The sequence below is a fragment of the Pollicipes pollicipes genome, unplaced genomic scaffold (assembly GCF_011947565.3).
Source record: "Pollicipes pollicipes isolate AB1234 unplaced genomic scaffold, Ppol_2.1 Scaffold_4002;HRSCAF=4701_pilon_pilon_pilon, whole genome shotgun sequence".
Taxonomy (NCBI): domain Eukaryota; kingdom Metazoa; phylum Arthropoda; class Thecostraca; order Pollicipedomorpha; family Pollicipedidae; genus Pollicipes; species Pollicipes pollicipes.
Window position 1 is genome coordinate 38,597,587 of NW_023596420.1, and position 19,660 is coordinate 38,617,246.

Genomic DNA, 19,660 nt, shown 5'->3' on the forward strand with positions numbered 1-19,660 from the left:
TCCTGTAAGGACATCTGGTCTCGAGCTGGTTCCTTGCCAGCTTCGTGGTCGGGGAACGCGTCCGCGCTGGCGACGTCGTTGGCCTCGGGGGGGGGGGGGGGGAGGGGATGTTGATCCTGGCGAGCTGTTGTTCCCAATCCTCACTCCGAGGAGCAAAGAGAACCGTCAGGAATAATATCACGTTACTGATGCGTTCAGTCGCAATCTGCGTGGCGCGGCGACGGCGGACGGCGGAAAAACAGCGTGGCATGTAAAGATTACCTTTATTTCGAGGTGTTTCAAAACACGGTGTGAGCGATCTACCGATACTGTAGCGGTAAGACAAGGTCGGATATTTGTACAATGCGAAGCGGCATGCCCCACCCTCGTGCCCCGTCCCTTCACCTACAACTACCGTAGCTACCATGGCAACGCCCGTTTCACCAGGGAGCAGCGCTAGGGAGCGGCGACTATCCGCAAGCCTCAGCTGGCTAAAATCATGGCACGTGCCCCCACCTCCTACAGCGTCCTGCGCCCCCGCGGGCGACCCGCCCACTCCCGGACTCCGTCTGCTGACGGACTGTAACAAACGCCCACGCGACCCGCGGCGGTAACAGGCGGCATGTGCACGGCGGGGTGGCAAGCGAGGTAGCCACTTGTTCGAGTACCGTTCTACGTCCACTACAGTTAATATCTGTCGGACCAAATTGTCCGCGGTCTTCATTGCACGTGGCCGGACGCGGCGGCGGCGGCCGGCCGGCGGCCGTGGTGCGCCGGCCGGCCGCCAGAGGCGTTGGCGGAGTCGCCTAGTGGTCCAGGATGCGCAGGTTGCCCGATATGACCTTGTTCTCGAGCCGCGCGCCGTCCGGGATGTCGATTCGGTCGCCATGGTTCGCCACGATGATCACCGCACCCTGCCGCGCACCGCCGTGTCAGTGCCGTGTCAGCGCGGGACGGTGTCATGTCACGCACGATGTCATGTCAGAACCACAGACAGTAGCGCACTGGCGCCTCGCGGCGCCAAATCGAGCCAACAGAGCGAGTCGTGCGCTTGTACATTTCACAGAGACACAGCGCAGCTTGTGTGACGGAGGCCAGCCTGCCGCGACATCGTTGAAGAAGCGCACCGTCCAAATCACGCCTCCTTTTGTTCTGCCGGGGCTCGTTTCGGTTTGTCCAGCTTCAGTCGCTGTGAGATTTGGGCGTTCACACCCCAGAGGTGGTTTTGTTCAGGCCTGCACGTAATTACCGGTGTTCAGTTCGCCCTGATGTCCCACCCGCCCACGACCTATGCAAAACAATCCAAGCTGCCGAAACATTACTGCGGTCCGGCGTTTACGCCAGTGCGGCGAAAATGGGATCCAAAGATCACCGACGCCACGTCACGGCGCCACGGCGTGACGTCACCCACCCTCAGCGAGACGTCCTTGCCGAACGTGACGTCACCAGAGACGGTCAGATGGTCCAGCTCCATGATGTCCGGGATGGAGGCGAACCGCTTCAGGAAGTGGGCCACCTGGCGGCGGGCGCAAGCGGTCACGCCGTCACGCTCGTCAACCCGTCACGTCCGCCACGTCCGTCACGCTCGTCAACCCGTCACGTCCGCCACGTGCGTCACGTGCGTCACGTCCGTCACCCGACGCTAAACAGCAGTGCGACTGAGGCGCCCTAAAGCCCCGGTCGCCGGTTGGGCTCGCCGGCCAGGGACTGCCATTCGCCTGACGGCCGGCCCGGTCTGGGGCGAAATGGGGTGGGGTGGGGCGTGCGGGTTGGGTGTGTGGAAAGGACTTGAGGCGACCACAGGGTGTGACAGAAACAGTAAGTGCAGTGAGTGCAGTGTTGCCTTTTGAACGCTACACGTACCTCTCAAAGCAGGAAAATATGTTTGCACCGTTCAACACAGTTTTGGAACGCTGCTGCTGTTGACTGCCTTCGGTGCCGCCACGCTCCGGCGATACCAAGAGATACTTTAACAAGGAGGAAATTAACTTTGGAGATACTAACGAACTCTCACAGACTTAGTATTGTCAGCTCATCCATGTTAGAATTCGCTGCAAACTCGACCATTTTGATCAATCCAACGCGTTTTAAAGACGTACAGTACACATCAACGAGAGTAAAACTTACCTTGATCTACAAGTTTGACCAACGGAGAGCCGCCAGCGTCCATCAGAAAATGCATGAAAATGCTGCCTGAAGGAAAATGAAAACAAAACGAATCCAGAACCCCTCCCCCCACCTCCCCCACGACCGCGCGTCGCCGCGTTTCAGGCCGGGTCTCTGCGCGTGGTGCCGCTCACCTTAGCGAAGTGGTTGGGACCGAGCTTGACCAGTGGGGTGGAGGCGAACTGTCGCAGCGGCGACATGACCAGGTTGCCCTGATTCAGGTTGTAGAGGTTCGACATCACCAGGAGCAGGTCGTCCGTCTTCTTCACCGGCAGGAAGCGCCGCCGGGGCACGTTGATGCCTGGCGCGAGGGAACAGCAGACGTCATGACACCGCACTGGTCGAGCCGGACGAGCAGCTCTGACTGTCACCAATGCCGCCCCATCGCACCGGCCCAGCTAGACGAGCAGCTCTGACTGTCACCAATGCCGCCCCATCGCACAGGCCGAGCTAGAACAGCTCCGACTCTCACCAATGCCGCCCCATCGCACATGCCGAGCTAGAAGAACAGCTCCGACTGTCACCAATACCGAACCATCGGCCCGGTCGAAGGCGACGGACTGAACCAACACGGCGTCTGGTGTCTGACCCCTGCCACGTGTAAATGAAAACCGCACGAGACATAACACGCGAGCGAGACAGACAAACCATGAGCTTTGGAGAACATATAGAAATACGAGAATCTGCCAGACGGCCGCCACACCAGACAGGCGGCACGGCGGCGGGGGCTGACGGCGCCGGAAGAGACTGACCGGTGGCGCCGTTGAAGCACTTCATGGCGGCACCGACGGCCGTCTCCAGCTGGATGACGTTGGTGCCGTTGGGCAGCGTCTTGGGGTTGACGATGATCTCCATGGTGAGCAGCTCCTGCTCCAGCACCCGCTTTACGGCTGCCAGAGTGAACCGGGGTCACGCGCGGGCGGTGGCGGCGACGGCAGCGGCGGTGACGGTTGCGTCATCATCGATGGAGAGGAACGGTTCGTGGAATGAAGTGTCTAGTCGTGGGAATGCCGTAGCTGGGGCCTTTCAGCGGGCACAATGACGTCGTCTGGGATGTTAGTACTCCACGGTACAGATTAGAGATCCGTGATTTCGAAAGTGTCGCAGGTATCGCATAGTCGCAGCTTTACCACCTGACGCGACCGACGGCATCGTCTGAGAAGTCGTACCTCACTTAACAGCCCAGAGATAACGAAACTACGGCCAGCCCAAATCGCGACGACCCCTCGTTCCGCCAAGTCCACCGACACACACGCACGGTCGCTGACGCGGGTTACAAGCACGCCGTCAAGTGGCCGGGCTGACGTGGCTTTCACAGTCGAGCCGAGTTTGAGCCGAGCTGGGCGCATATCGCCGGCCACGTCACGACGGTGGAGGTGACGTAGCCGTTCAGCCTGCACCAACTGGACTGCAGCGCCAGACGCCGCAAGGTGCCGGCGCACCGAGGGGCTTCCTTGTGCAATATCTCACGACACGATCGACTCGGCGACGGCCTATCGGGCAAAGTCTACGAGGCGAGCCTTCGCGCCATATCAGGATCATGTGCAGTGCACTGAAGCACTGCGATACTTGCCGAGAAATTACGGCAGACCTTTGGTAAAGTACAAGCACTCGCCGACAATAAAAAGGAGCAGCTGACAAACGCAATGTAAAACTAATTTGCCGTCGTTTATAGCTTATTAACTAGTTACCACAGACTGCTGTCATTGTAAGCTTCTGAACTAGCTACCACAGTCTCACCTTTAAGATTGACCCACAGATTATTCGTGTTGAAGATCCTAAACTTCTTCACCGACTTGAACTCGTCCACATGCTCCTTGGGCACCTGCGCGATCTCCAGCAGCCGGATCTTCTTCATGTACTCGCAGAGCGTGCCTCCCTGTACAGACGGGTGTGTCATCACCACCGATTCCCGCTGCCGCGCGGCGCCATCTCCCCAGGCCAGTGCTCTCCCCCCTCCCCCTCCCAGCAACGCGAGAGCCCTCCTCGTCCCGTCCCGTCCCGGTGTGACCCGGCCCCGCGGCGGCTGACCCCTGACCTTGATATCGGCGCGTGTCTTGTCGGTGACCTCCATGAGGAACTCGCAGTGCCGCTCGCCAGACGGCGGGTTCAGCAGCGAGCTCAAGATGGCCGTGTCGACCGTGGCGCCCAGGTTGTCTGAAGCGGAGAAGGCGGGGGGGGGGGGGGGGTCAAGACCGCGACCTGGCACGGGCTGGGTCACGGCCGCGACGGCGACGCCTCCTGAATCAGCGACTCCCCTCCACACAGAGAGGGGGGAGGCGACTTCCAGCGAAGCGACGCTCCGCCCCACAGCAGCCCCATTGCGACACGCGTCGAAGCAGGTCGCAGCACAGTGTCGACCCAGCAGTGGATTGAGCATGATAGGAACGGGCGGCGATGTTACGAGCGCGCCGACCACCAGGGTTATGTCGCGTATCACGAGTGATGCCTTACCTATGTTGGAAATGAAGACATATTCGCGACCCTCGTCAATGAACTGGTTAAGTAGCCCCGAGTTGTGGAAGGACTGATAGAAGTCACCATGACCGGGAGGGTACCACCTGGAAAACAGCCGCCGCTGTAACAGGTGTCATCTTTACAACTGCTAATACGCGCTCCGGACCGATGACCGCAAACAAAGATCCAAATGACAAAATACATGCCAACACGCAAATACAAAACTAGCATAAATGACCACCCTTTTAACAAAAGCAATGAACCTTGCGTCCATAAGTCAGAGAAGCCCTTCCATCACAACAGATATCCTCTGCACTGTTCAGGATGTAGATGTTAGAGCGGTGTGTGCGGAGCGGAGGGGGGGGGGGGGTCGTGACGTATGCGACAGGACCAGGCGGCAGGTGACGGCGCCCCACCGCGGCGAACGCATGTGAACCAGGCCCCACCGGCGGCGCGGGGCGGGGGCAGGCAGTGCAGCCTTCCGCGGTCGGTGCTCCCGCAGCCGCTCCCGCTCCCGGGGGACCCACACAGCTGCGACGCCGGGAGTTGGGGCCGGGCGTCGGGGCTGGGAGTCGGGGCTGGGAGTCGAGGCTGGGAGTCGGGGCTGGGATTTGGGCCCGGGACTCGGGGCTGGGAGTCCTCGAGAGAGCGAGATAGCCGACCCAGTACTGTCTGGCCCAGCTCTCTCATCGGTCAGACCCCACTCAGCGTCAGGCCTGTTGCTCTCAGACAGCCAGCACGGCACAGCGCTGGCCAGCGTCTCGCCTAGGCCGGCAGCGGCCAGGCGGCCGGCAGAAGGCGGAGACCCTCCACCGTACACAACAGCGGCCGCAGGAAAAGGGACGATGTCGCGGGTGCGCCGGACGCGGCCAGTCCCGGTGACAGCGGGCGGCGGCGGCGGTGGTGGCGCGTGAGAGAGCGACGCGCGTGAGTGGCGCGTTCGCCGCCCGCGGGACCCCGGCGAAAGGCTACCGTGGGAGATGGAGAGATGGGTAATGCTGGCGACTTGTTCCATCCCGTGTTATGATGACGCTGGCGCTTTCGTGACGTGGCCAGACAGCGGTAAGTGGGGCTTCTGTGGCGCAGCAGCATCACAGACGCGCGGTAATGAGTCAAACCCTGTACTTGATGGGGAACTCGGAAGTGATCACGGCCATCATTAGGTACTCGACCTGCCGTTCTGTCGACTCATTAATGTGACACATCCCGTGACGCAGAAATCATCCAAATGAAAGAGGAAATGACTCGACAGAATGCCGGCGGTGTCGTGCATTGCCGTTTCTCACATAGGTACTGCACTGTACAACGGTAATCCGTAGTTGCACCAAAAGACCAATCCAACGCGACTCTTTCACTGCGGCTAAAAGGAAATGCTTTCCGAGTAAACTTCGTTCCTGTGTGATGTCACCCTCCACCGCTGCAGCGCGCTCAGTCCGCTCTGAGGATCCGCGGAGGCGAAACTCACGCCTCCGGGTCGTCGTTGACGTTCATGGTCTTGGCCACCGGTGTGAGCGTCTCCTTGTTGATGCGCGGGTACTGGCTCTGGTTGAAGGTGTAGATCTTGACGTTGAAGCCCGTGTACTTCCGCAGCACCTTCTGCGTGTCCTCGTCCGTGTTGAACGAGTTCATCAGCACCAGCGGCACCTTGCAGTTGTACGTGTTGTTCAGGTGCTGAGAGCGCAACGGTGAGGTGGGTCAGGCATGACGTCACACGTGACGTTGGACGTGACGTCAGACAATGAAGCGGCGCAGAAGACGCCACGCGGAACGATAACACGAAGAGGCAGAACCGACACCTGCACCATGACCTCCGTGTGGTATGACCTCAGCGATCTCACTCCACCATCAGGACATGGGGAAACACACGAAGCCCAGGTACCGCGACCCGAACCCGTCACCGTCATTTGGATCCGCGCAGAGGGCGCCGGCGGCGGAGCGTCCCGCACCTCGATCTGCTGAATGGTGAGGTCGAGGAAGGTCAGGTCGTTCCTGACGGCGATCAGCGACTTGGGGCCCTGGCAGCCCATGGAGGTGCCCAGGCCACCGTTCAGCTTCACCACCACCAGCTTGTCGAGCTGCGCGCTGAGCTGGTCGGCGGCCGGGTCGCTCAACTCGCCGTACGAGCGGATCGTCTCGTCCGAGATCGGCGCGATGTTGTCCCACACCATCTGCGGCCCCTTCTCCAGGATGAAGCGCGAGAACAGCCGCTGGAAGCCATCCGACTCGCTGCGGTACGACTGCCGGAGACGAGAGAAGTGGGGGGGGGGGGGGGGCGGTCAGAGTGGGTGACGGACGATGCAGGCCACGCTGGGCTGCGGACGATGGCGGCGGGTGAGACGGCGGCGTATCACTTCCGCGGGAATCACGACCAGCAGCTGACAGTTGGTAACATTGCGGTAGGCATCTCTACCCATACATTCCCCGGAGACGAAGGAATGTTGCGTGAGGCGGGGCGGGGAGGGAAGATCACCACTCACGGCGGGGAGATTTAAGTGCACGATTACGTACCGCCCGACCGCCCCTTCTGATTCGAGAGTGAGCATCCTGTAATCCCTCGCGCTCGAGAGGGCTCCCCTATACCACCGCGACATCCACAATAGACGATCAAACCGACCCGCACCCGACAACAAGGGCGGCAAACGACACCCGTGAAAGGATGTACACGACTGGGACCGCCCGCAAACAAACACGGCCTCCGAATCACCACGGCACTCGAAAGCCGACGCCGAGACGTTGCATCATCCGAGCCGCCTGGCCACGGCTGAACGCCGTCCCCGCGCACCAGCCCCGACACGCTGCACGCCGGAACCGGCCGCCTGATCGAGACAGGGTGTCCAGGTCTGCGCGAGCCGCGCGCGGCGCGCCGTCCGGCCGGCACGCGCGCCGCCGCCGGCGCTCCGCCCGCCCGGCTCACCTCCCGCAGGCTCTCCGGCACGGTCAGCAGCAGCTTCTCCATCTCGGTGGCCATGCGGATCTGGGCGTCGCGCTTGGTCAGCTCCTTGAAGGCGGCGGCGCCGCCCGAGCCGGTGCGGCGGTGGCCGAACACCTGGCGGAGCGCGCGACCGCGTCAGGGGCCGCCGCGGGGCCGGGCGCCGCCGGCGCCGGGGACGCCGCCGGTCATGGCTGGGCCCGGGCTCGGTGCGGTGGAGGCCGTCGCACACAGGCTGGCGCAGCCTCAGGCGTTCTGCCATGGCCCGCTTCGCACACATCAAGCCGGTCCGAGTCCGTGACGTTAGTGAGTTAGTGACGTCAGTCGGTCCGGCAGTCAGGACTCAGAATCGAGTCAGCGAAGCAGCATTAGTAACTCGACGCTACACGCTCAGACTGGGTTAGATGGACAGACTGGATCCGCAGCGCAGTGCAGGGACTCGCGGAGCAGACTGCACAGCACTGAAACAGCCTTGGCTAGGCTGCGAGGCGAAAGGGATGGAACACTGGCAAACGAGTCATGTTCGGAACCACGGAAGCAGTGTACCGAATCAGAAACCGCCCAGTCGGCCTCAGTTACGCGTCAGCCCGGCCGGCGGGGGTCGGCCGCGACCTGCGACCTCTCAACACATGCCGGCGTTCCAGCGAAGTCCTGCCAACAACAGCCGACACCGACGAACCTTATGGTGGGTCTGTCGTGCCATCCGTCAGCGCTTAGTTAGCCGGCCGGGCAGAGACAGCCGCCGCCTGCAGCGTCAGCATGATGTGCACAGCCATGCAGCCGCGCACCAACAACAACAAATCATGTTTAATGCCATGAAACCACACACCTACAAAACAACCCCGCTGCCGACCGCGCCGGCTCTGTGCGCCGGGCCAATGTTCTCCCAAAAGCCGCCGTGGTAACAATGCATTGTAGCTCTGCCGTCTGCTTCAAAATAAACGATAAGACGAACGATCTTTGGGGAAAATGTGCACGACTCGTGCCGAGTCACATTAATGAAGTGGTAGAGCTTGGGCGCACGACCACAGGTTCTCCTTTAGCGACAGTGGTCTGAACTTCGTAAAATAATATCTAAACACATTATTATTGCAAAAAGAACGGAAGCCGGTGCAGCTACAGCCAGCTGTAAAGCAGGAGGCACAGCTGTGGACACAATCAGACGGGCGATTCACAACATGGGACGTTTTACCAAGCACACGCGGTGCGCTGTTTGTGTGGAAAAGTGCTTTCGTGCTAAGCTCTTGCGCCTTTGACAGGTTTAGCTGTATGGAAGCGTAACCCTTCCGTCGGGCGGTGGAAGCCTGACATTGGTATTCGGGTAGTCTTCATGAGTTATAAGTCGAATGATATTCTGTACTCCGGGAAGAGTAGAGTAGATACATTGGAGACGCTGGAGTAGAAATATTGCCGAAACATCCCTTCCCTTTGCATTTTCAGACAGGTACCGTGCATACCATTACAACGTTGAAACAGAAAATCTTACAACCCGGCTCTGAAAGACGCATGATCTTATGTTCAGCTGATCACACATCCAACGATTAACGGTATATTACGCCAAACAAACAAGCTAGAGCCATCATTTTAAATCCAGTTTTAAAAAATGCGCGGCGACGTCGACGCCTGAAAGGTTTTGCACAACTTTTTGGGCCATCAGCTTATATGAAAATCCTCTTTTCCGGCAATTTAAACTTGCCGTATTTGAAGCTTTACATTTGCAGCCAGTGATGGCACACATGCGCCAGTGAAGTGTGCCTCAAAATGTCATTGATAACAGGCCCGGGATGGACGAACGTAAAACTATCACGCTGAACCAGCTCAATGCCCGACGTGAACACCATCGTTTCATCACGACTCCAATCATGACCTGAACGTTCTCCGGCCATCGATTCACCGGCCATCGGTTCATCAACAACCGGCCATCGGTTCACTGGCTACCGGTTCACCGGCCATTGGTTCACTAGCCATCGGCCATCGGTTCACCAGCCATCGGCTCATCGGCCATCGGCTCACCGGCCATCGGTTCATCGGTCATTGGCGGCAGGGCTGTTGGTACCCGCCCGTCCCGTGCAGCGGCACCGGGATCGCGCCCCCTTCCCAGCCCAGCTGCGACTCGTGCACCATCGTGCCTGCAATTATGCACTGTCACCTGAGCGGTCCATCCGCAGTCGGCACACCCGCTCCTGATGACACCCCTCCCCTTCACCTGACCCTACCTGCAAACACTCACTGCAAACCGTCTGACTACAAACACTCGGGCACAGGTCGCTGATCCGCGGACCATCCGCGAGGGACCATTCGCGGACCATACTATTAATGTGCGGACCTTTCGCGAGGGGATCATTTCGACTTGAGCGCTGAAATAATTGGCTCGCCGTTTCTCTAATCTTCCTGTCAAGTCTTCTCGACGTCCGCAGCATCTCCATCATCTTTACCCCTCTTCTCCAGTGCCCTCCACTACCATTTTGAAGTCAAAATATCAGTTAGTGTCCGAATTTAAACACCGGGCGTCTTCCCTGCCTTGGTCCTGCGAAAATACCTTTCCGTTCTCATCTTCTTCCTAAACACCTTCCAACCAGAGACACAAACTGTCGCGCGCCGCTCGGTCCATTCTTTGTCGGAGACTCGTCCGTACACGTCTGCACCTGAACACGACGGCCAAAACAGCCACCACCAGCCAGCACACAAACACGTCACCACCACCAGTCCGCACACAGACACGTTGCCCCACCAGTCCGCACACAGACACGTTGCCCCACCAGTCCGCACACAGACCCGTTGCCCCACCAGACCGCACACAGACACGTTGCCCCACCAGTCCGCACACAGACGTCATGAACCCATCCCGGAAAAAAATCTCCTCTTGACAACATATCGCTACAGCTCGCGTGGAATCAAGCGTTCCACTTGACGAACTGCGAGTTTTGATAGGTCGCTCCGGACTAACGGAACGATAACTCCGTTCCAAGTGGCTTTATCGTGACAGTCTACACGTTCGGGTCTACCTTTTCCTGTTGAATGGCGTTTCCGAAACACGGCTACGTTGTGCCGTTTATGTCCGCTTAGAAATTTTCTTCTAATCTTTTAAAATATCAACACAAAACTATCACTTTGAGAGCCATTCAGGTGGTTTGAATACTATAATTATAGCGGTGCGCAGGCATTATGAACTGCTTGTTGCACAGTGCTCAGCGGGAGTGACCCCGCAGTTCGGTGCACTTCTCATTGGGATTTTCACGCTCTCTTCAGCAGATTCTCCAGCCCAGACTCACAGCCCAGCCCCGCGGTCCAGCCGCACCGTGCGCCCGTGCACCAGCTGCCGCCGCGGCTTCACCGGCGGCCGGGTTGGCGTCCGAACCCACTGTCCAGTGACGGAGTTCTCCTCTCCAGCGTCGTGGCGCTGATGGCGGCCATCCTCTCGCCGCCACCACCGGCGGCTGTCGCTTCTTATGGGTAGCAGCTCACCCTTGTGAGCGCAGCAGCCCAGGTCAGCAGCACCCGAAGCCAGCGCAGCCCAGGTCAGCAGCATCCGAAGCGAGCAGCAGCCCAGGTCAGCAGCACCGGAAGCGAGCGCAGCATAGGCCAGCAGCACCCGAAGCGAGCGGCAGCCCAGGTCAGCGGCACCCGAAGTCAGCGGCAACCCAGGTCAGCGGCACCCGAAGTCAGCGACAGCCCAGGTCATCTAAAGCGTGAGGTGGCCATCTCGGCCCATACATCGAGGCCGCGTACGCGCACCAGTACACGCATGAGGCGTGCACTCCAGCGGAGTACGGACGCATTGCATACCCCGAGAATCGCTCCTTGAACGAACTATGGTGTTGTACGCGGAGAACTCACAGAGCCATATTTGTAAGCTTTCATGCTGGGCCTACCGCATCACAACTGGGCAAATTGCTTGAGTACATGTTCTGCCCATGAGTCCCGAGGAACATTGCATTCCTTCACCGGAATGTTTCACATTTGAAGATACTGAGGTAAGCATTAGATATGATGAAATAAACTCACTTATAACCGTTGGTACCCTTGGTAAGTGGAAAGGAGTGCCCTTGGCAACGAAAAACCATTTGGGCGTAAAATGACCACGGTAGTGGTAGACGCGCAAACGCGCAAACCAATCGATCATATAAATGTTCGCTTGATAACGTTGTTTACTCACTTATGCCCGCAGTATATTGCGTCTCTTATTCTCAATGTAAGAGCTCATGACGCCGAAAACCCCGGCCTGAATGCTTCTCTCGCTGCCACCGTGCTCCAATTCGTCTCCCTCGGTGCGCGACATCGCACGCAGTAGTGACGTCACATACAGCCGGGGCCGGTCGGCGGGGCACTGCCCTTCGCCGCGCGCCCGTCTGACCCACGCACCGCCGCCGCCCGGCCGGCCTGGACACGATCAGCGGCACGTATCGCCAGACACCGTAGCCGTCCACGCGGACTCGTAGCAGCGGACCATGGACGCATGCATGCACAGACGGCGCCAGGGGTGGTAAGCATTACGGTCCATATCCAGATTGGAGTCTGCGGCGAGGTGGACGGGCAAAACGCGAAGTCCTCATGAATTGTATTTGTATGCGTCGTCCCACGCAGCCTAAGAACTGACATGGCCCCGGCGAAAAGCTGTAAATCATGCAAAAACGAGGCCAAGATGCGATCTGTACACAAGCTCGAGGGAGCGCACGGGATCTCGAGATAGCAGAGCCACTTGACTCACCTCATATTTCGGCGGAGTTAGTTTGCGGTTATCCAGCGGCTGGCAAGCAGACCTACTCACGGTGTGCGAAGGCATTTTAGCGAGAGGCTTGGCGCGTGCGTCGACCACCACTGCCGCCCGTCAAAAGACTCCCGTTCGTACGGGAGTCCGGCGCCGGCAGGGGCAGATGCAGGCGGCTCTGGCGGCGGCCGAGCAGTGGCGGGGCGCGCGTGCTGAGCGGGGCGACCGGCCGCACCGACACACGCCAGCAAAAACCACTCCGCGACCCACTAACCGTGCCGACTTGCCGATACAACGCTACGCGAACGGCCAGCGCCAATCAGGGTCATCGACCCCAGAAGTGCACTACGCTCGCCGCGCCCTGCAACCGTCAGCCGTATGGCCCGGCACGTGCCGTGGTAGGCGGAAGCTCCTCCGCGACCGAAGTCAGCCACGCCAAATCCGAACCGGACCTCGCCATACTCGCTGACGCCGATGGGGGCCGCGCCGCCGGGCGATAAGCGGCGGCGTCGCTCCTGGAGCCGCCCATGAACGGCCGGGCCCGCGGGCGGGCGCGATGTTTGTCTCCCTGCGTGGCGGCCGGCGGCCGGGCGGGCTGCGAGGACGGCGCCTGCCGCCGCCGCTGCCGCTCCCACCGCCGCCAGACGCGCCGCATAGGGGCCAGTCACGCCCCGCCACCGCGCTCGTCGGCCGGCCGACGACGGCGGCACAGGTGCGAGGGCGGAGGAACCGACCGCCAGTCACGGCGGCCCTGCGAGTCGTCCGCCCGCCGCCTCAGCGCATTCCCAGGTGCTCTTCGGAACGGTCTGACTGGACAATAGTTCGGCACGTCTCTTATTTAGGCCGACCGGTCGACTTGAAACGTTGCAACAATGCGAGAAGTCGCTGATATCCGTTTCACCAGCTCATAACGATTCTTAGAGGACGCAACGGCGAAGCGTGAACGACACTACAGGCGTCCTATTCACCCGTCCATCGCCCCGTAACGTTGAGGCGAACTCAGGGAGCCATCGAAGGCGGGTCACTGGCGCCTTCTTCCTCTCATCCTTCAAAAAATGGTGGGTGGACATCACGTGAGAAGCTACGATTAAAGCGAGCAAAGCCCAAACTTTACTGCTATGCCCGCATTAGCAGTGAACTCATTATCCATTGGACCCCTGACCCAGATGACCTATGTTCCACGTGTGTCATAATGTGGCCTTTCCCTAATGCGATCCTCGCATCCACACATGAGCAGCACAAGACCAGACGGGAGCTTCCTCTTAGGCGCCGTCTCTCATAAGCGGCATGAGACAAGACAGGAGTTTCCTGTTGGGCGGCACCACCCTGCCAATCCACTCCTCGCTACCCCCATTCCCTAGCCTGTGTGCCACTCCCGCGCTGCTGACGCAGGAAGTGCCCCACAGCTGGGTCTTAGCGAGGGCGGCGGCGCTCAAGAAGGTGGAGCTTTTGGACAGCGGGGCGTGCAGCCACAAATCACTGCTGGCTGCACCCGACAGGTGGTAAGTGTGACATTGTGCAGTGCAAGCTACAGTGACACAACACACCTTTGGCGATGTTATCTGTGCTGAATGATGGGACACAACAAATATTCTGCTAAAAATGGTTGCCATAAGGTTATTCCTCAGCATCAGGGCCAACCAGAGACTTTGCAAACCACAGCATAGACTTGGTGACATGAGTGGTCAGAACTAGCAAATAATTTTTCCTAAGCATGGCAACCCAAAAGTGAAGGATATTTGGGCCAGACCATGTGAGAGCATGAAGCAGCCATTCATGGCACACAGTGCCTCCTTGGAGGGTTAATGCACTGCCCTGGGAATCAAATGCACATTCAAATCTCTGCTACTGTACATGCTGCATGCTTCAAAACAAAACCAGTCACTTTTGAGTCAGCTTCTTACACAGATCTCTGGTATGGTCTGTAGACATACTCACAAACAAACATATCATATAACATATATGTTTGTCTGTGCATGTACAAACTGATAAACAGGTATATATTTGAACACATATTAGTACATAGACATATATGTATTTATGCACCTGTGTATGTATGTACGAGACATGATTGCAAATCTTGAAATTTCATGGACTTTCAGGCGTAACCCAAAGGTCTTGATTACCAATAATGGACATTCTAAGACCTTAGGTATGTGCCTTCCAGAGAAGGACAATAAACAGAGCAAACCATTTACCTGGAATCAAAATAATTTAAAAGTAATATCAGAGGCAGATCCATTAAAAAATATATAGGAATAGGTCAGAAGCCAGAGTCTCAGCTAGATATTCTGCACAAACCTTTGTTTCACCATCAGATCCCATATCTTCAGTAATAGTAGACCAGGTTGTTTCTTTGGCCCTGAAATAAAAAAGACAAAATGTATGTTTTTGCTCAGGAAGACATGGTTGAGAAGTATATACCACCACACTTATGAAAGGAAAACCAACATAGTTACATGAAAATCATAAATCCTAGCTAAATCACTTGACCACGCACACAACACCTTAAAGATGAAACAGGTTGGACCACATAACAATGATGATGTAGCTGCTTAATGTTGGATCTATCAACAGGTAATTGTCATCAGAGAAATTTTGGGCACAACGACATTACTGAGTGAGACAGCAAGAGAAGTGAGAGAGGTACATAAAAAACTGAAAGCCTTTATTCTAAGCAGTGATATGTACAAAATACATAATATTCAAATAAACATCATAAGATCCAGTACCATGTGCCTCCCCAAGTCATCAACAACACTGGTTCCTCATTAACCATAAACAGACAACTCACTAAAGTCACAGTTATTCCACACAGCAAGAGCCAGGGCAACCTGAACTTTAAGCGTGACTTGTCTCTATGTTCAAAAGCATAAGCACTGTCTTAGGTCTGGCAAAATTTGAGGTATCTGGGACTTGTCAGCATATCCTCTTCAGGGTGGCAGTCAAACCTTTTTTGGGTTACTTTCAGCTCTATGGTTTACTTACATGCCTGCCTGGATCATTCTGGCTTGCCACATTACATATCACCTTCTTTCTGGTAGGGCTTAATGGCTGGAGAGCCCTAAGATAACCAATCACCAACCACAGGCCTGTGCAGGGCAACGTCTCGCAGGAATGATTGAGGCTCCAACAACTTTGGATGTGTTGAGGCCACTGTCTCCACACATATGTTCATATCAATTGGTGGTCTGAGTCCCAGAAAAGTATTCCGTGACAACTCTGGGCCTGCATATTGCATGCAATTTTTAAATTCGTGTTAAATCTTGGTTAGCCCTACCATCCAGACGTGCGAGGCTCTTCAAAAGCACACACGTCGTTTGGAAATGTCCAGCATGCAATGTATATGTCAGATATACCATCTTGTGTGTGCTGTCTGGTAAAAATAGCTCCAAAATCCCTACAATTCTGTCAGCACACGGCTATTCCGGCCCCAACGTGTAGACTCAAATCCTTACCGTTCCCTAACCCGCTCACGAGCGCCGCAGCGAAGGTCACCTCCGTGGCGAAAACGCGAGTTTTTGTTTATAGTGATGAAAGCAGCTGTTGCTTAAACTGGCCCCCTGTATTAGGCATTTTGTATCTGAACTTTTGAAAACTTTAGTATTTGGTGTATTTGAGAAGGCGAGAAAGGTGTTTAAAATATACAGATATCCTTTAAGGGCGCTTCCTTTGCCCAGGTAAAACATGATACTGGTAAGGCAACGAATTTCCTTAGAATATAATTTCTCTCTATCTGCTGTTCCGTAGTTGGCGCTCAAAAGACAGCTTGGGAGTATTCGGCAGAAACTTGAGTGCGTGTTTGAACTGATCGATAAGATAGCAACATATAAATATTTACATGTGACACATGGAGAGCACATTCTGTGCCGGAATGCTGACAGAATGAGTTGCTGTAATCTATCACAAGGTGATGTGTGCTTTGCTGCAGTACCTCAGTCGACAAACAAACGTGTGTGCCATCGCGATTCACGTCGTATCGTGTGTCGCTGAAGTTGCAAGATCTTGTGTTATTGTTCGAGTGTGGAACAAACGAGGTGATCGAGGGGACCAGGCCTTTTGGTATAAATAGAGGCTCCGTTGTATGTAGACGCTGCCTCCTTGTTCTGTACCTCGAGATATTATTAACTGCTGAGTTAACTGCTATTAACTGCTACACCCTTTGCACTAGGATCCATCCTGTGGCTAAATCTTTCATTTTCCTTTACCATGCTTAGTCTCCATAGTATACCAAAAGAAAGCTGCAAGGAAAATCTGAATACAAAGGGGACGCGATGAAGGCAACTGAAACGGATGCTTGAGCCCAGCAGGTTATGCGCCCTAATCCAAGGCAAGACAAGACATTGAATGCGTGCTGTGTGGTGGTGACGTAAATCTATCTACCGCTGCAATTTACTTGACCTGCTATGATCTTTCGGGACAAGAATGAACCAGGTCAACGTAACGTGAACTCAACAATGCCCTCTCCCTTGCTTTGCACCGGACAGCATGAGCCGATTGAACGTGGCCCTTGCTTGGCCTTGAGCTGGAAGCAATTATTCATCCTTGGAGATGGCTTTAGGCCGTCGAGGGAGAGAAGGGGCTTCGCATTGTCCCATCAAAAAGAAAAGGGGAACTTCCGATACGACAGCAGCATTCATTTATCCCTGGTACCATCGCTTGGGGCCCAGGCCCATATACTGTGCTCAGTGCCCACAAGGTAGCCCATGAATCACGTTATTCATGAGCAAGAGGGAGGGTTTAGTGAAGCGTAACTGAAAGGTAACGAGTTGAACAGGTTTGGATAGCGAGACGCTACGACCAGGTGGTCGCACATCGTACGGACATTAAAAATGAACAGCATTACCAGCGTTCAAGTCTAGTTCTTTGTGCAGTACACAATATGTTGTGTCTGCGCCCACCACCAGGACCTTCATCGGTGTTTGTGATCTGCTAGACGCATACTAAATACAGTTGAAGGAAAGTCGCCCCCCCCCCCCCCCCAACTGCAGTTTCATACGAGAGACATAAAATTCCAAAAAATATCGCGACGCATAACTACGCAGACTACACATTGGCATGGAAGCTACATATTTATACTGGTGATTCTCCGCGAAGCGGGTATTCAGGTGTATCGCCGAACTTCCGACAGCGCAGCGTCAGGACGCGATGCGACACATCCAACACCCAGCTGGGAATTACGTGAGAGTCCCGGCTGGGCACATTTTTTCGTCAGCGCCCACGACCTGGACTCCACTTCGGCAGCCAGACGGTACGGGGAACGACGCTTTGAAATTGGATTCGCGCCTCTACCCGCTCTGCCTGCTAATATATGGTATGAAACGTGAAAACGATCAAGAACGGGCAAATCCATCTCGCCCGCTGCTGTGCACGTGACTCTTGGCACGGACCACAGCACATCTGGCACCACATGATTTCCCATTCAGTTATCTATCGAGACATGACAGTTTCTTATCGCTCCGACTCCCGCTTGCCGAGATGTGGTCCTGGTTTCGAATGACTACTCGTCAGTTTTTGTCATGGGGTACCTTTTCAGGCGGCTTGTGCAAAATCAATGCAGCCAAAACAGACCTTTCGCCACGTGCCCCGCTCGAATCCCGGACCGCGGCGGCACGCGACCTATGTGTGGACAACCGCACCGTGCGCCTGCACGTCGTGACCAAAGTCACCGTTCAGTAGCCCACCATTCATCCTGGGCTGGACGCAACGCAAAAATGGGGCAGTTCGTTGTTTCGCGGTTTAAGGACGCATCAACTGCAATGAGCATTTGCACTGCAAAATAGAACAAATGGACGGACACACGCACCCTGAGCAAACAGCATACAGATGCAGTGACAGGACTTGGCTGATCGCTACATTAGAGGGTATATGCCCAGGGACAATACATACGTACCCCATCTTATCATTCCCACGTTTTTTTTTTTTTTGCTGGAAATGCCCTTTGCTTCTTAACACGAGCTCGGGCGGGGGGTCAAGATGACCTCCCGCCCCGAAGGTTTTTTTCTGGAATGGTTTCCGAACGGCGCGGCGCAGCCGCGCCAAATTTTGCACAGATGTAGACAAATGCATAGATCGTCTGGCATAAAAATTTAGAGTACCTTGTAAGGTCGCCGACCTATGGCAGGTCAAAGTTGGGCATGGTTACAGCGAAGGCAATTTCTCGGGAGTTGTTCAATCCGATCCAACAAGGGAGTATTAGCCATACATCTCTGATATACGTTTTAGGCAACACAACAATTTAATAAACAAAAGACATCGACCTTAGGTCAGGTATGAAGTTCACATTAAGGCACAGGTGTCGACTTATATTCTTTTGTGGGGGCCGTGACCCCTCTCAATATTGGCTTACCCCCCCCCCCTCCAATGTTTTTGGCCGGCATGCTACAAAAAACGTGGGTAAAAGATAATCATAACACACACTATTTCTCTGATCTTTCTGCGAAGTGGTGTTTCGCACTACTCTCATAACAAAAAGTCATCGTTGCTCCCACTACGAGATACAGATCGTAACAGCTGAGCGGAAAAAAGATGCGGTTAACTTCACATACCTAACGCTATAAGACACGCAATGGCTCGTGAGGTTAGAGTGAGAAGCTCTGGAATATGGGGATGACCTAAGTCCTTCATGGCTAACCCCAGCCCCATCCCCCACAACCAAAATTATTGCCGCCTCCCATGACCGCCATAAAAGAGGACCATCGGCGCCCTAAGGTGGCCTCTAAAGGGGCACCTTCACGTGCCGATCGGAAGCAACGCTTGCGTCCAGTGCCTGCTCCCAGGATCCAACCCTGCATGACCTCTTAACTTCTTAAATTAAAGACATAAATTGTGCAAAGATCACAAACATACATTAAGTCAAAATAAAGTGGGCTAAATCCGGTGAGAAAAAATGGGGGTGGGGTAGATTGTCGGGCTTTTGGTTTGCCCCCCCCCCAAATAATTAACAAAAATTGACACCCCTAGATTAAAGTCAAAACTAGCCTGTTTTATAAACCTAGGGCTTGCTGTGTGGGGTTGTTTCCGGCGCTCATTTCGACTTTGATTCTTTCGACATTTCAACACCAAGACCTTCAAAAGATAAAAAAGTCACTGACCTAAGATGAGCATGTGACCTTTTGCTAAAACAGTTATCTAGGTTCTAGGGACGCTTTGGGAACCAGCATGGTATTTGACTTTGTTTGACCTTATTTGACCTAATAGTCATGACCTAGGAAGCTTAAACTTCGACTTAAGTGAATTCAGGCACAGTTCAAGACGCCCTGTGAATTAGGTGTCTAGCTTTTTTTGTTCCTGAGATCTCAGGGGGTCAAACTGACCCCCGCCCGAGCGAAGGGTATCAAACCAGCCACCCGGGCGCGCGTTTAACTTTATGGAACTGCGGAATGTTGGAGCTCATTTACTGGTCAGATGCCATTGTCCTG

General features: G+C 55.5%; 1 protein-coding gene across 4 annotated transcripts; it reads right to left on the minus strand.

The window, feature by feature from the left end:
* Positions 1-327: 327 nt before the first annotated feature.
* On the minus strand, positions 328-15,729 carry LOC119093327 (UTP--glucose-1-phosphate uridylyltransferase). Of its 4 annotated transcripts, none has more exons than XM_037216272.1 (12): positions 15,228-15,366; positions 14,541-14,601; positions 7,517-7,648; positions 6,549-6,839; positions 6,068-6,273; positions 4,600-4,706; positions 4,184-4,302; positions 3,886-4,024; positions 2,898-3,035; positions 2,280-2,446; positions 1,391-1,495; positions 328-893 (listed from the first exon to the last, which is right to left on the minus strand). In XM_037216272.1, the coding sequence occupies exons 1-12, from the start codon at positions 15,257-15,259 to the stop codon at positions 786-788; spliced, it is 1,605 nt and encodes a 534-aa protein (XP_037072167.1). In that variant the 5' UTR covers positions 15,260-15,366; the 3' UTR covers positions 328-785. The 4 variants fall into 4 exon arrangements, with proteins under 4 accessions (XP_037072167.1, XP_037072168.1, XP_037072169.1 ...); XM_037216274.1 differs by lacking the exon at positions 15,228-15,366 and adding an exon at positions 15,698-15,729 and having other exon boundaries at positions 329-893; XM_037216273.1 differs by lacking the exons at positions 14,541-14,601; positions 15,228-15,366 and adding an exon at positions 12,240-12,384.
* Between the last annotated feature and the right edge of the window lie 3,931 nt (positions 15,730-19,660).